Source organism: Nestor notabilis, unplaced genomic scaffold, assembly GCF_000696875.1.
Source record: "Nestor notabilis isolate BGI_N333 unplaced genomic scaffold, ASM69687v1 scaffold10270, whole genome shotgun sequence".
Classification (NCBI taxonomy): Eukaryota; Metazoa; Chordata; class Aves; order Psittaciformes; family Psittacidae; genus Nestor; species Nestor notabilis.
Window position 1 is genome coordinate 84,271 of NW_009909725.1, and position 14,342 is coordinate 98,612.

The 14,342-nt window shown below is 38.2% G+C and overlaps 1 protein-coding gene across 1 annotated transcript; it reads right to left on the bottom strand.

The window, feature by feature from the left end:
- TSPAN3 (tetraspanin 3) lies at positions 1-12,285 on the bottom strand. The gene is made up of 7 exons (XM_010020729.1): positions 12,271-12,285; positions 11,587-11,778; positions 10,464-10,538; positions 6,623-6,724; positions 6,066-6,218; positions 5,680-5,763; positions 1-786 (listed from the first exon to the last, which is right to left on the bottom strand). Exons 1-7 carry the CDS (start codon positions 12,283-12,285, stop codon positions 694-696), a joined length of 714 nt encoding a protein of 237 aa, XP_010019031.1. The 3' UTR covers positions 1-693.
- Positions 12,286-14,342: the final 2,057 nt, after the last annotated feature.

Genomic DNA, 14,342 nt, shown 5'->3' on the forward strand with positions numbered 1-14,342 from the left:
AAAATGAAATATTTCATTATAGAACAGTAGTGCATACATTATACTCCTGAAAAGCCAGCTTGTATTTTAAACTACTAATGTCTGAAAGATTTGTTCCTGGAAGGTCAAAACTGCAGTCACATGATCCTAAAGTTTTGGGGTTTGGTTAGTCTCTTTTTTTTTTCCTTTTATTTATATAAAAGTGTACTGGACTTAAGTGATTTTTAAAAAGTGACACTGGTGAGGGGCAAGATTCAAATCTGGTTTTCTCCAATTAAATACAGCTGGCTTCCTTTGTACAACTTTGGCTGAAAAAGTTCCATGTAGCAAAGGTTTTAAGACATCCTCTCTATATGCTAGAATCAGCCAGTTAATGCTTAGAGGTAATCTGCCAAAGTAGGCACACATCCTTTGACTTTCATATCAACCAAATGACACAAAACTCGCAAATGGTTCTGAAATTAGAAAGTTTACTAGTATACTAAAACATTTAGATACATGAATAGCTGGCTAAAACAGTGAAAGTCACAGGTAATTATATGGGTGTGTGTAAAGCTGAGTTGTTTTGCCCATCACCAGTGTACAGTACAGCTGTGTCATCTGTGAAAGGTGTGCTTTGACTAAGCTTAGGGCAAGAAAGCTATTGCAGTAGACCTGGCCCGTTCACCTTCCACATGAGTGAGATAAGATTGAACTGCATGTTCGCATTCTCTTCTAGGCATAGGTTCCGCCAGTGATGAGAAGCTCGTAGGCAGGATCCCGACTCCTCCTACATAGTACTATACAGGCACACAACATGCCCAGAAGCTATGGAGAGAAACAGAGAAAAGAAAACAAGCTGAGTGTAAAGAAGGTACTTCAAGAGATTTAACCTCAGCACAGAAACCGTCAGCATGCATTGCAAGACTGTAAACAGCCAGAAGGTAAACAGCAACAAACGCGTTGTCCCTGAGCAAACTTCATGCCCTGCTGTGAAAAGTGAGGGCCACAAACTCCAGCCTGATGTTCTTGCAAGACTGCCTTGGAGTCTTCAACGAAAGGTTTTTTGGTCAGCCATTTGCATTATGCCTCCAGAACTCAGATGGAAGGAATGGCTATTTCTTCTTTTTTTTTTTTTTTTTTTTAATGAAAGCAAAAGATTTTTTAGATACTCTTTTTGGTCTAAAAAAAAAAAAAAATTGAAGTGAAATTCAAAGGCATTAGCCACTAATTACTACAATGAGAAAGAGGAGAACTTTAGTTTTATGAATCTGCTTCACCACTGAAATCTTTCAAATGCTCAGTCTCTTAATGTCATACTAGAAAGCTTAAGTTCAATGTGAATTATTCACTTTGAAGACATTTTCTTGCTGTTAAAATTCACGGTACCACATGATTCTGCTGACAAGTTTGTCAGGAATTTAGGGTATGATCAGCCTGTATATATTTACAAGGCTTAAATCAAATGAATGTAAGCAGGGATGTAGGGTCTGATATTCTTCAGAAGCTGCTTATTTACTGAAGGTAGAATAAGACTGTAACTACTTCTAGTAAAGTAAGAGATTGTCTTGATTTGGTTATATGGATAGAAGTTCATTCACAGATGCAAATACTTCAAGGGGCTTCTGTCATAGCTCTGGACTAAATAGCATCACCCAGAAGGTAAATCTCTAAAAGCATCCCCCCCAGAAAAAACTTGCCCCAAAACCCCCTTGAACAGAAAGCAAAAAAGAATGAAATGGCTGAGCAGACAACCAAGCGTAAAGCTTCTTCTCTCAAACAATAAAAACCCAGTGAAAAAACAGCACTGGGACACAAAAGGAGAAGGACGTTTTAAAATCAAGTCTGATGCAAACATCACATGTGTAACATGTTTTAAAACTAAATGATGGTACATGCAACACAGTAGCTAAGTCTGCTGAAAGACTGAACAATTTAAGAACTCTGAGTCTAAATAAGCAGCAATTAAAAAGAGGCATGATGAAATTCTCATACAAGCTTTTAATTTCCTGGACAGGAACAAGCTGTAAAGATTAACAGAATTCTTTGTCTGGAGTGCATTATACCTGCTTTGAATCTATAGCAGAAAGCAGCTCAAATTCAAAGAAGTGTATGGAGTGGTAACCTAGAGTGTGGCACTTTGGCCTTTGGTAAAAATCAGTACCTTTCTTCACTTTCCATCGGTACTGGGGTGGTTCCAGTTCAGACTAACTCCCAAAGATGTTACCACAGAAAGGTTTGAGTTAGCAAGAGCCTTTAAAGGTCATCTAGTTCAACCTTCCTGCAATGAGCAGGGACATCTTCAACTAGCTCAGGTTGTTATGTTGGAAGAAGAGAAAACATGTCCTCTTCATGGATTCAGCCCTTCTAAGGGAAGAGGCTACATCCACAATTTAAAAACCCCCACACTTGTTAGACTTATGAAATGGAGAGGTTTTGGTAGTTGCCAGTAGCTACAGAACTCTGAATAAGGCTCATGGCCTGCAAGTACAAGAAATTCTGCTTTTTCCTGTTCAAAACAAGGATAAAATGAAGAGTGTGCTGCAGAGAGAAACATCATTAGTCTTTTGCTATAATCCATTCTAGCCAATTCATTCATTCACATTTACAATTATTATCCACACAAGATAATCCTGTTCAATGACTCAAGATGTTCAATTTATACATTTGTGTAAGATATGTAACCATCAGGTACTGTAACAAAAACTTATGCAATCAACTTTTCATTTACTATTTAAACCATTTGTATCCTTTAGGAGGCCACTGAGCATATTCCTAGAATTCGAAGTATCACGGAAATAACTCCCATATTTCAACTTTCTCTGTAGAAATAATCTGTCACTTTCAAAAACATGCTCACACCTCTAAAACCTTTTCTAAGGCATTTGATTCTGTTTCTCTTCAGTTGCTATTTAATATTGTGAACAAAAGTATTTTAGAAGTCTGTGTTGAGGCAGGAGCCGTGCACAACCCTACCTTCAGCTTGAAGAGTTCAGGCATATCCCACCGTCAGGTTTGTTTAGGGTTTTTTTTTTTAATAAAAATGTTATTATTTTATAAAATTTGCCTGCTAGCAGTAACTAGATCCAATGTCTCACCAAACCAATCTGCTGGGTTTGGTACAAAAAACCCCCTCACTTGATGGATATACATTGGGCAGGGTCAGGATCTTGGAAATGATGACTAACTTCAAAAGCTATCTTTGAGAATGAACTCTGCAGATAATCCAGCAGCACTTCTACTGCACGGCAATGCCTTTACTCCCTTCAGTTTGCCTCCTATTTAATAACAGTTCTGTGCTGGCACTGGAGTTGAGACCAGGGAATTATTGGATGCGGGAAGATTCCCATGGTAACTGAGACATGAGCATATTAAAAAAAAAAATCACTTCTGTGCAAAACAGACTAAGTTGTCATAAATCCCAAGCCTTGTAAATTTCTGCTCTTCTCAGTCTTGCCATTGGAAAGAACATACTGAAGGCTGAATTTGTTGACTGTAAGTTATCGGAAGTGATGAACTTTGGACAGCCTTCTTGCATAACATGAAATAATCATCAGTTCAGAGTGGACTATATGCAGTGAGTCTAAGAAAAGTAGTAAAACTCACCAAAAGGTAAGAAAAACATAATTATTCCTCCAAGGTTATAGGCCATGACCATGTAGGTTACAGGCCATTTGCTGAAGAGTCCATTCTCACCTCCAATTCAATTAGCACACAGGCTATTTTGCTGAGAATCAGGCTAAGCACATACTTATATCCTGTATTACAAACGTGGGTGTCACAACTTATGTCCTACATTTCACGATATGAATAATAGAAGAATTGGAATAGTGTTTAGTACCACCTTGACTGAAACTAATGTTGTTTTAAAACCACGTGAATTTACAACCATTTGAAATGTGGAGCAAAGATACAAGAATATGACTTCTGGCAGACTTAAATGTGATTACTACTAGTAATACTCAGTGAGTATTACTAGACAGGAATTTCAAGAGTATTCCCAACACCCTGCATTCTATACTTACCTTAATTCATTTTCTAACCAGGTATCATGTAGCTTGTTTTACCTTTAAGCAAAAACATTTCAAAATGCTATACTGCAGCACTAGCAAAGACATTTCTCTGATGCTCTTATTTTCTTGATGAACTATTCAGAAATTATGTACTTTCTGCCAGTAGCTTGATTGCTGACATGTGGAGACAAAGTAAAGAGCACTCACTGCAGAAGGGATACAACTAACATGCTTGCCTAGAATGGTTGAGCCATGAATAACAGATGTATACAAGCAGCCACAGCATTTGTGGCCCAATCCCAGGGAGGATTATAACTCCGCTGCATTTTGGGATGTACCTGCTAATCAACCTGCAAACTCCAAAACTAGGAATAATGCCTCCTCTTGGGATTCAGCTTACCCAACCTGATAACATACATTTTTTTTCCCTACATAAAAATCTGCCACAGTAGCTATGGTTGTGGTAAATACTTTTATTTACATTACACAAATACATTTCAGTGCTCAAGAAGACTAAATATCGTTTTAACAGTCAAAGTTTTAAGAATGGTAATTAAAAAAAATAACCTTCAGAAGCCTGAGCACCAAATTTAAAGTTCCACACCTGAAGTAATCTGGTTCTGCACAGTTAAAATGTATACAGTGTTACCTATGAGTATATCCTTGTAGCATTGAAACAGAAATTCAACCATATTTTCACGTGACTGTTTGCAAAAGATTTGCTACCTTCAAACACACAATCCAGCTCAAAACCTGCTTTTGAAGAAAAAAGTGCCTAAAATGCTTGACTCAACAGGTACAGTGTTTGCTGAATTCAAATACTGTGAAAGGCACAAAAGTAGCTTCAAAATTAGCTTTCAAGTCCCTGGGATTCAGCATATGTGCTACATTTCTTGAAGACAGTAACACTGGCACAGGCTGAAAATAATATAAATAATGCACTAAGCCTGCCCAATCGATTAGCATTCAAAATTCCAGTTTTACAGGTAGGTTCAGAATACAGCCCTAGGTTTATTTGGGTTTTTGTTTTGTTTTAAATAATCTAAATAAATACTGAGATACACATTAGTCTATTGCCTCAGTTTTTACAACCAGGTAACTGTAACAATTAAGGTTTATCTGGGATACCATCAGTGCTCAATTTCAAGCAGGCAGCATCTCCAGGTTCAGAACATCCTTTTTTGCTAAAGTCCAGAACCCAAGAAATCTTTAAGACACCAGGCAAAGCTCTGTTGAACATGCTGTCAAAAACCCTGGTGTATCTCCTGGGTGAGGTTGACATTATCTGTATGCCATGAAGCACAGTTAAGCTGGTGTACCTCTAAAATGGCATGAAGTTTGAACTATCTGTTTTAAAGTTTGAAATCAAATAGTATGCAAATTATTCAAGTGTTAAATATCATCAGAGCACATTAATTATACTTAATACTGAGATAATTACTTTTTAAGAAATAATTTACCACTTACTCTCTAGTAGATAACTGCACATACCATTGATTTTTCAGATATTGTCTATACATCCACATAGAGGTAGTTTTAGACCATGCACGGTTGAAAAGCTCTGTGTTAAAATGTTTAGATCCTTTTGACTGGTGTCCGTTTACCCCCCAGACCAAGCAGGGACTAAAGCTGCCATCATCCTGTGCATACCTGTAATAACCTGGACAGCAGCTGAGAAAAAGTTTACAGATGAAGAATATTCTCTTACCTGAATAGCAGCAAATGCTAGTGCTGCCCAGATGACATACATCATGATCTCCTGAAGCTTCTTTACAACCAGAGCCTCACACCCCTGAAACAAGTAGAATTCTTATATATCCGTGTGGCAACCACATATAGACATCCCCCCCCCCCCCCAAAAAGCTCCCAAAGCATCAAACAGGGCAGAAAGATAATCCACACACTAAACCAAGTTATTAATTTGTGTATCACTAAGGGTGATGAAAAAAAGGAGGTCTTATTTTTCTCCTAGAAACCATGTTTATTTCCTGTTAAAGCAAATATACCCAAAACTTCATGCTCCCACTGAAAAGAAAATAAAGTGACTGTCAGCAAAATCATGTGGCTACTAAGTTCATACTTTGGGGGTCTTACCTCAGAATAAAGGTCCATCGGGCGGGTCAAGCTGCCAGTGCAGTTGCTGAGGGCTGCTTTGCAGCAGCTAAGCGGCACGCTGTTATTTTTAGTTTGCTTGAACCAGACAGTATTCTCCCAGTCTGAGTAGTTATGGATCCCACAGCAGCGCAACTGGAAGATCACACAGGTAAAAAGCCATTGGGTCTATCAGTCAAGAAGTGGGATGACACAGCAATTCTAATTGCAACACCAAGAATATTCAGATTTTCCAAGCATATACAATAATTTAATATTAAGAATATACAAGTCCATTAAGATCATGTCCCACTGCAGAAAAATATGCAAGTTTAAATATTTTAATCCAAACACTGACTCATAGCCAATTACACAAAATAGAGATCTGCATCAACAGTGTCAGAATTCTACTAATTTTAACCAAGTTCAGCTATTTATTGACCAATCAGCTGTTTCCTAGATTTGTCAGAATAACTGCTATCCAAGTACCAGAGCAACAGAGCATTCATGTTTTAAGGACAGAAAAGACTACAAGGTTCCCATGAGTCTTGCCATCTCACCTGCCTCTGTACATAGTCAATAGCACGACTGGCTGCATCAGGGTTTGTCCCATTGTATCCATTGTATACTTTCCGAATGCTGTGATCAACTTCATCCTCTACCTGTGAAGTAGCAGGAAAGCATCTGCATTAGCACACCAACAGAAGTAGTACTGAAGAAGTAGGCTAAAGTTATTTCACTGTTAATTATGGCAGCACAGGAAACCAAGGTAACTCCCTATCACCTGAAATCAGCATATTTGGGTGGTACAGCTTCTTAAAATTCTAACTTGACTTTTGCAAAGATGATGTTAGTGTGCAGCAAATGGGTAAGAAAACCACCCAAGCAGCTATCTGCCACAAGATTTTAGACAAAGCAGCTTTGCCACGTACCTCCACAGAAACAGCTTTTATTACGACACTGTGGCAGACATTCCATAAACTTAAGGGCTCTCTACCACAGCATACATTCATTCACCTTTCCACTTCCTTCTACTCCTTCAAATTTCCAAACCAAACCCAGTATAACTACCAGGGCTATCTCATTCCTTTTGAGACCACAAGGATACATGTAAGTCATATTACCAGCTCTTCCAATTCTGACTGAAGCACAAGTAAATTCCCAAGGATGAGGTCTTCTGGCTGACTATTCTACCAAGCTCTCTGCTCAGTCCCAGTCTCCCCACACCTTCTGAGAAAAGTTGATGACTGTCGTGCATAGCAACAGCTACTTGAATAGCTCCTAAAAGCTACTGCAGATGAGTCAAGCTGCTGAAGATGCTGTCAAGTACATGTGTTAGAAATGGATGCCACCCAAGAATCATCACTTATCCCCCAAAAAGGTGTCTTATGATGCCCATTTTGGAGGAAGTCTGACTAGAACCATTTAATAACATGTTTCACTGTAAACTTATTTAAATGCACAGAAAGTTTGGTGTAGCTAAACATTTGTACAATAGTAAGACAGCCTCTGAATCGATTTTTTTTCCTATCGCATTCAACAGGAATTATGTGCAAGGAATGTAATCTTGAGGCTGAGCATTAACTAAGCATGCATATTCTTTAGATTTGCAAGTTACAGCAGGAGGGTCTTGCCAACACATCATTCCCTTAAATGCTTTACTGGAAGAATTTTCTACAGCAATAGCACAAGCTTAATTCCCCACCACCCAAGAACGCTGGTCATCTTTACAAGGAAATCTGTAACAAGATAGACAGGAATAAAAGTCAATTTAGCCTGCACAGGCAACTTGTTTCAAACCAGCTTAAAATCAATTGTTTGATGTGATTTACAACTCCAATTTATATAACAAAACAGCTATTCAGTTTGTCATATAGGGTTTCAAATCATTTATTTCTGTGCTTCCTTGTATATCATTTGGCTTATGGTTCAATTAGGGCAATATAATGCCTGAAAACCACGCAAGTTACATACAATGCAAACAGAAGGCACTAGCTTGGGCTAACTGGCAGGTCTGATGAAAAATGAGGAGTCAACTACTCCACCCAGGGGAAAAAAAGACATTAAATCCTCAACCAACTGACAGCCTGTTTTATCCCTACTGCCACTTATAAGAAGCCTTACTTTTACCAGTAAGGGTCAATGCTAGCAGATTCTGCAACAGGTCAGTCTATCACAATATGACCTGGGCATGCTCCACAGTGTTCTGAAGTAGGAGTCTGAATGGCATCCACATGTGCAGGTTTACAGAGGCATGTTGAAAAATTAAGCGATTTCAAGATCAGTCATTGTATTTTCAAAGGGCACAATGCCACCTTCTTGAGACATTATATTCAGTCCCGCTTAGTACCAACAGTTTTGATGAGCCACTGCTCTGACTTGATGTTTCCTTTTGTTTGTAAAGCATTGCTGGGAAATTTGTACAGTTAACACTGAAGTAATCCCAACATGATTCAGATGCCTTCAAAAAAATGAAACCAACAATCAAGGAAGCCAACAACAAAAACCACACACATAGCACGTAAAATCAACAGAACAAAATTAGCAAAGCACAAAGCTGCCTTATTTATCCTGGCAAAAATAATCAGAAATATTTGCAGATTTCGCTTCCCAGTTCACTGGTGGTAAATTCAGGTTATTTCTCACACTCCTGCTGCACTCTGAAACAACAGTTTAAGATGCTAAGTACTGTAAGGTAATAGAAGATGGCCTTTTTACTAACAAAATCTGCCGATCTTCCGAAAGATTTAAGATTCTGTTTTCAAATACTGACTTCCACAAATGACTTAACATAATACCATGCTGCCACCAAAAAGAGACTACTACCCCTCTTCCCCCAAGCTCTGACCTACAGCTGTGAAACTGGATGGTAGCAAAACAAAAGTGAGAGGCAACAGGACATGCAAGCTGGGACCAAATCAAGTTTCAAGTGTTTCAAGCATGCAATTTCAGATGAGCTAGGAAAGAAAGATCTATGCATCTGCTTCTATCTGCTTTGAATGCTGTTCACTGAAAAGAGCAAGCCACTTAAAGACCAAACACAGAAGAGTGTAAAATGACCACAGCTTAATCCAAATCAGATCCATGGTAATTCCTGAGCAACAACTATAGTGTAATACAGTCCACCTCTGCAAGTACTGGAGCATAGGGTAACTATTCAAGTTAATGTGTAAGAACTCAACATGTTTCCCATTCTCCAGGAACTGTACTGCTCTCATCAGTTGCTTCTAAGGACTACTTCCACCACAAGTTTCAGAGTCCCAAATGATCTTCTCAGTGCACTGCCAAGATTCCAGAAATCAGATGCAGACCATGAGAAAAACATATCCTGAACTTAAGCACCACCATTTCTGTTGAAACAGCCCATTCTACCTGTTACTAAGCTAGAATTATCATGCTTAGGTCAAGGTCCTCTTACGCACTGCTTACTCAAGGCAGCCTTCCTTTGTAAACTAAGCAAACACGCTATATTTTTACTTCACGTTTGTCTCACTGTTTCTTCCATGATAGCAGGAGAAAGCAAGGACAGAATACTGAACTAGTAAGACCCTTGTGGTTTATATAAACACAGAAGGCCAAAGAAAGGTTAATGGTGGTGTAGTCCAGCTTGCTATTAAGCTATCAATGGAGTGTCCTATACTGTGATCATACCACACGTCACTGCTAAAAATGCCTTTTCTCCTATTTTTTGGGCAAAATTTAGATGTAGATATAACAAAAGCCAGTGAAACTGTACAAGTTAGAAAGTTTGTCAAGCTACATTGTGGTATCTCTAATACCACGTAGTATATTTCTTTCCCATACTGTGCTAGTAGAAACACAATTATATAATTTTTCTGGCTCTGTTTATTAACTTCCATTGAACAAACAGTGGAGAAGTAATCGTTTCTTTAGCCATAACTCCTGTCAACAACCTGTATAAAGCTAGACAGTATACATTAACACATTCAATCTATTTATTATTATGCAGTGTTAGTTTGTATACCAAAACACAAGACAACATTTAAGTTATTGCATATCAAAACAATATGCTCTATGTTCAAATATTGTGTAACCTAAATCATTCACAATGTCAAAGCATAAATAAATTAGAAGACTATCTGGAAAATGGAAATGTACCCAACCAACTCACCATGACCCCTCTCTACTGTTCAACTCTTAATGATACATTCCAGCTAGTTTTTTGCCTACAGGAAAACTTTCTGCTTTACACTGAAGAATACTGACATTCTAAATTTTAAGATACTGACATCTCAAATTAACCCAAGTAGAGATTTGGTTTTATTCCCTTAACAAATACCTATTAACGGTTCTACAGACCCAAATGCAGTAAAGTCAACACCTCTGTATTTTGGTCACAGTTTCACAACAAAACACTTGCTGAAATTGGGACATTATTACCTTTGCTCTGTAAATGTATCCAAGGACCACCACCACAACTTCAGTGATAAAAACCAAGAGCAGGATGATCACAAACTGCAAAATACAATCAAGAATGTGCAAATAATTTTACCCATTTACTCTCTGAAAGTCTCCGTATAGATTTTGCTACTTGAAGTCATTTTTCAGATAAGGTTTTGATTTAACAGATAACAAAGCAGGCAATTAATTTGACCAAATGAGCCCAGAACTAACTACATCAAGGAACTCTAGCATTCATAGCTTCACCAAGGAATAATAAGCTGCCCAGCCAGGCAAGCGCTGATCATTAGGACTGAAAACACCATATTGGAGTGCTTTAATCAAGTGTTTCTTTTCAATCTTCTTTCTCTAAGATAAATACGATTGCCACAACAAAGCAGCACCCCAGGCTGTTACTAAGAGTGGTAGATGGACTAAGAGAATGTTTCTTGACCTAAAGCCTGTAACAACTGGCAGAGCCATCAAGCTATACATTTCTCTTAGCATATTTAAGAACATTTTTAAAATAAACTGTTAAAGAAGTGCACACAGCATCCAACAAAGACAGAAACAAACAAAATGTGGGGACAGTTTAAATACTGGCCTCTCTCCTACTTAATTCTCAAGCTGAGATTACAGTTAAAATTCTTGGAAACACATAGCATCAAATACAACAAATAAAATGTCCATACTGAGCCATAAAGGAAAATATTTAGGCATCATAACAACTCTTAGTTAACCTCGACAAAACACTGAAAACAAGAAGGCTCCTGGATCACCTCTGTCTCTGTCCAATTTCAGCTTTTCAACCAGAACAAATAAAGATGAGATTTGAAAACTATTATGACTTAATTATATAGCTTTACATTCTTGTTTTTTAATGAGATAACTAGAGTTCTAAAAAAGGAACAACTGAGGAGCCTTCTACTGCCGGGACTGGCTAATTTCACACCATTATTTGGAACAGAAAATCAAAATAAGATGTTCATAAAATATAAAGAGAATACATTTAAGGCCATAAAATTAGAACAAGCTTAAGAAACCCACATTTCAGAAGTCCATTAAAAGGAAAGGCAGCAAAATATACAAGCAAAGACCACCACATAAAACCTCTGCAGCTTACCGTAGCAAGTCCACAGCGACTTTCTCGAATTGTGGCACAGCAGCCAATAAGTCCAATAATAAAAAGAAGTGTTCCCACAGCTATGATGATAACTGCTGGAATCAGTGTGTAGACATCTTCAAAGAAGTGATCATAGTCATCGTATGTGATGAACACATAGGCTCCCACGTAGCACAGTATGCCTGCTGCTGCCTACAACAGACAATAACACTAAGTTGCTTTGAATACCAAACCCTCCTTTCAGCAAGGCTGATATACAAGTGTTTTATCAAACTCCATAAAGCAGTCTTCCTCAGAATTTATTACTTTTATTTTTTAAGTTCAGGCATCTTTGCTAAGTTATAGCATATGCTTACTAGGAACATCTCAAATGAAGGCCAACCAGTAGTTTTCAAACTACATTTAGTCTGGGCAGATTTAGTTTTGACTACGCTAATGGAAGTCTGCTGAGGCACATCATCAAGAAATGAGCGTAACCATGCCATGAATACCAAAATCTTGCCTCCTACTCTCAAATACTTCCTTCCCATGCCACGAACTAAGCTTTCTACATAGTCTAACATTCACAAACTGTCTCATACTTTGAGAACAGGATTCCAACCCATCCAAGTAGCAAGTTACTTGCCATTCTACAGCCTTTCAGTACATGTATGCAGTTAATTTTACCTGCTATTATTTACCTACCACTTCTTCTTCCATTTTGCTAATTACTACCTACGATTTAACGTTAGAACAGAACACACATTGCAAACTTTAACCTCTGCTAAGGAAAGATAAACTGCTAGAAACAACAGCATTTCTGAAGCGTTCATAGCACTGTAAAAATAAATTCTAATCAACAAAGCAGGTAGGAACAAATATGAAACACCAGTTATTAAAAGAGAGAACCAAATACCCAGACACACATACCAGAGAACTTATAAAAAACATGTTTTCAGGAGAATCGTTATACAAAATGGTCTTTATTAAACAAAAATACAAAAAAACCCACTTAAAGTTACTGCAACCAAGACCTTTAGGATGGAGCTGCCACTATATAGATTCAGAACATTAAGCATTAAGACAAAGCACTCAATCCAGTGTGACCTTACCTCCCCTCCCCTTTACAGCTATCGCAACACATCTGTACCTTCATTAACTTCAAGCAGAGCACACCTAGTGAAGGACAGGCAGCTGTTGCTTGAGGAGCCAGCTAACAGATATTTATTTCAAAGGGCCTTCTCAATTTTTGCTTTACAAATGTCCTATCCTTGTGTTGCAAAGAAGAGGGCAGGCAGACATGCACATAGCTGGTTCCAATTGCTACAATACCACAAGACTGGGTTATGCTATTGTAGAATCAAAGAACCAACAAATAATTAAGGCCAGGAGGGACCTTGGGGGATGATATAGTCCCATCTCCTGCTCAAAGCAGGGTCTACAATGAATTCAGACCAGGTTTCTCAAGGCTTTGTCTAAAGTCTTTAAAAATCTAATGATAGAGGTTCCACAGGCCTGGGCATCCTGTTCAGTGTGGCACAGAACCAGACAAGCTGTAAGATGACTGGTACCTATATTTCAGCATTGTTTGCTACTATGTGTTAGATATACTCCAGTATTACTGCAACTACTTCCCATAAAACAATACTGCATAAACACTATTAGAATAATACTTTATATATAGAATATTTTCCACAACACTCTGTTACAGAACCACTGTGTCAAAGACAAAGGTATTAAGAGCCAGCTCAAAAGCATCATCAGTTCTGCATGGATTTGAGCAATGTATTTCACCTCTCTTCCTCAATTTGTGCAGTGAAGGTAAGCGTGTACTCTGCAGGAATCTTAAAAGCATCGAGGAAGCTCGCACTCATCCAATAAAAGGTGCTATGTAGATACAACAGTAGAGACGCTGAAAATTCAGTAACAGTCAGAGACCAACAGCAAGGCATCTTCCCCAGACAAGATTATCTGAAGTGAACATGCTATTATAAAATCGCCCCTTTGCAGAAAAGATGTTGAAATGCTAATCCAACTACAGAAATCCTGCCATGTCAGGTACAACATGGCAAAATGCAGACATACAATTTCTGTACACAAAGCAAAGATTCAAAGTAGTGCCACTGAACAATAGAATTACATTAACTGTTGCCTAGCAATGAACCCTGTGAATGACAGGACAGTGATGTCATCTCTCATTTCTAAGAACTAACATGCCTGTCAGAAGCATGCTACACTGCAAGGTGGCAGATAAAATCCCCCACAGCTGTAGTTGGCATCAGGCACTTTAGAAAATATACCACAAAAGAGAAATCAGAACCACTTGTGAACCCTTTTGTCCTTCTCTGCTGTGTGAAAATTAAGTGGCTCCCTTTTTCTCTAAGCAAACTCGGGTTCGTAAACTGCATGAGCGCATATATTTAAAGAATCTATTTGAAACATAAAAAGTTTAACCTTTAAAAAAAACCCTGTCTACAGGTGTTAGCTTTCCTTCCCTACTTTAAGTAGCATATACATTTTACAGAACTTGGCTTGTCTGGCACAATACTGGAAGAGCAGAGGCTGACAAGTAAAGAGATTAAGTATCATCTTGGAAACTAAGAACAGCCACATTCTGTGCCTGTTAAAAGAATTAGCTGTAAAGGCAGATTTTTCTTTAGACTTCCCAGATTAAAGCAGCCTGGTCTGAAGACTTCACTAAATCCTCTCCACACGCAGTACTATAATGACTAACCGGCCATGACAGCATTTGGCCTTCTGTTTTGCTTCTGAAGAAT

Bases quoted from the DNA above. Each gene is read 5' to 3' on its own strand.
- TSPAN3 (XM_010020729.1), bottom strand. The intron at 6,725-10,463 runs GTAATAATGTCC...GCTACTTCACAG, and splicing joins GATACATTTACAGAGCAAAG to GTAGAGGATGAAGTTGATCA. The intron at 6,219-6,622 runs GTGAGATGGCAA...GTGATCTTCCAG, and splicing joins TTGACTATGTACAGAGGCAG to TTGCGCTGCTGTGGGATCCA.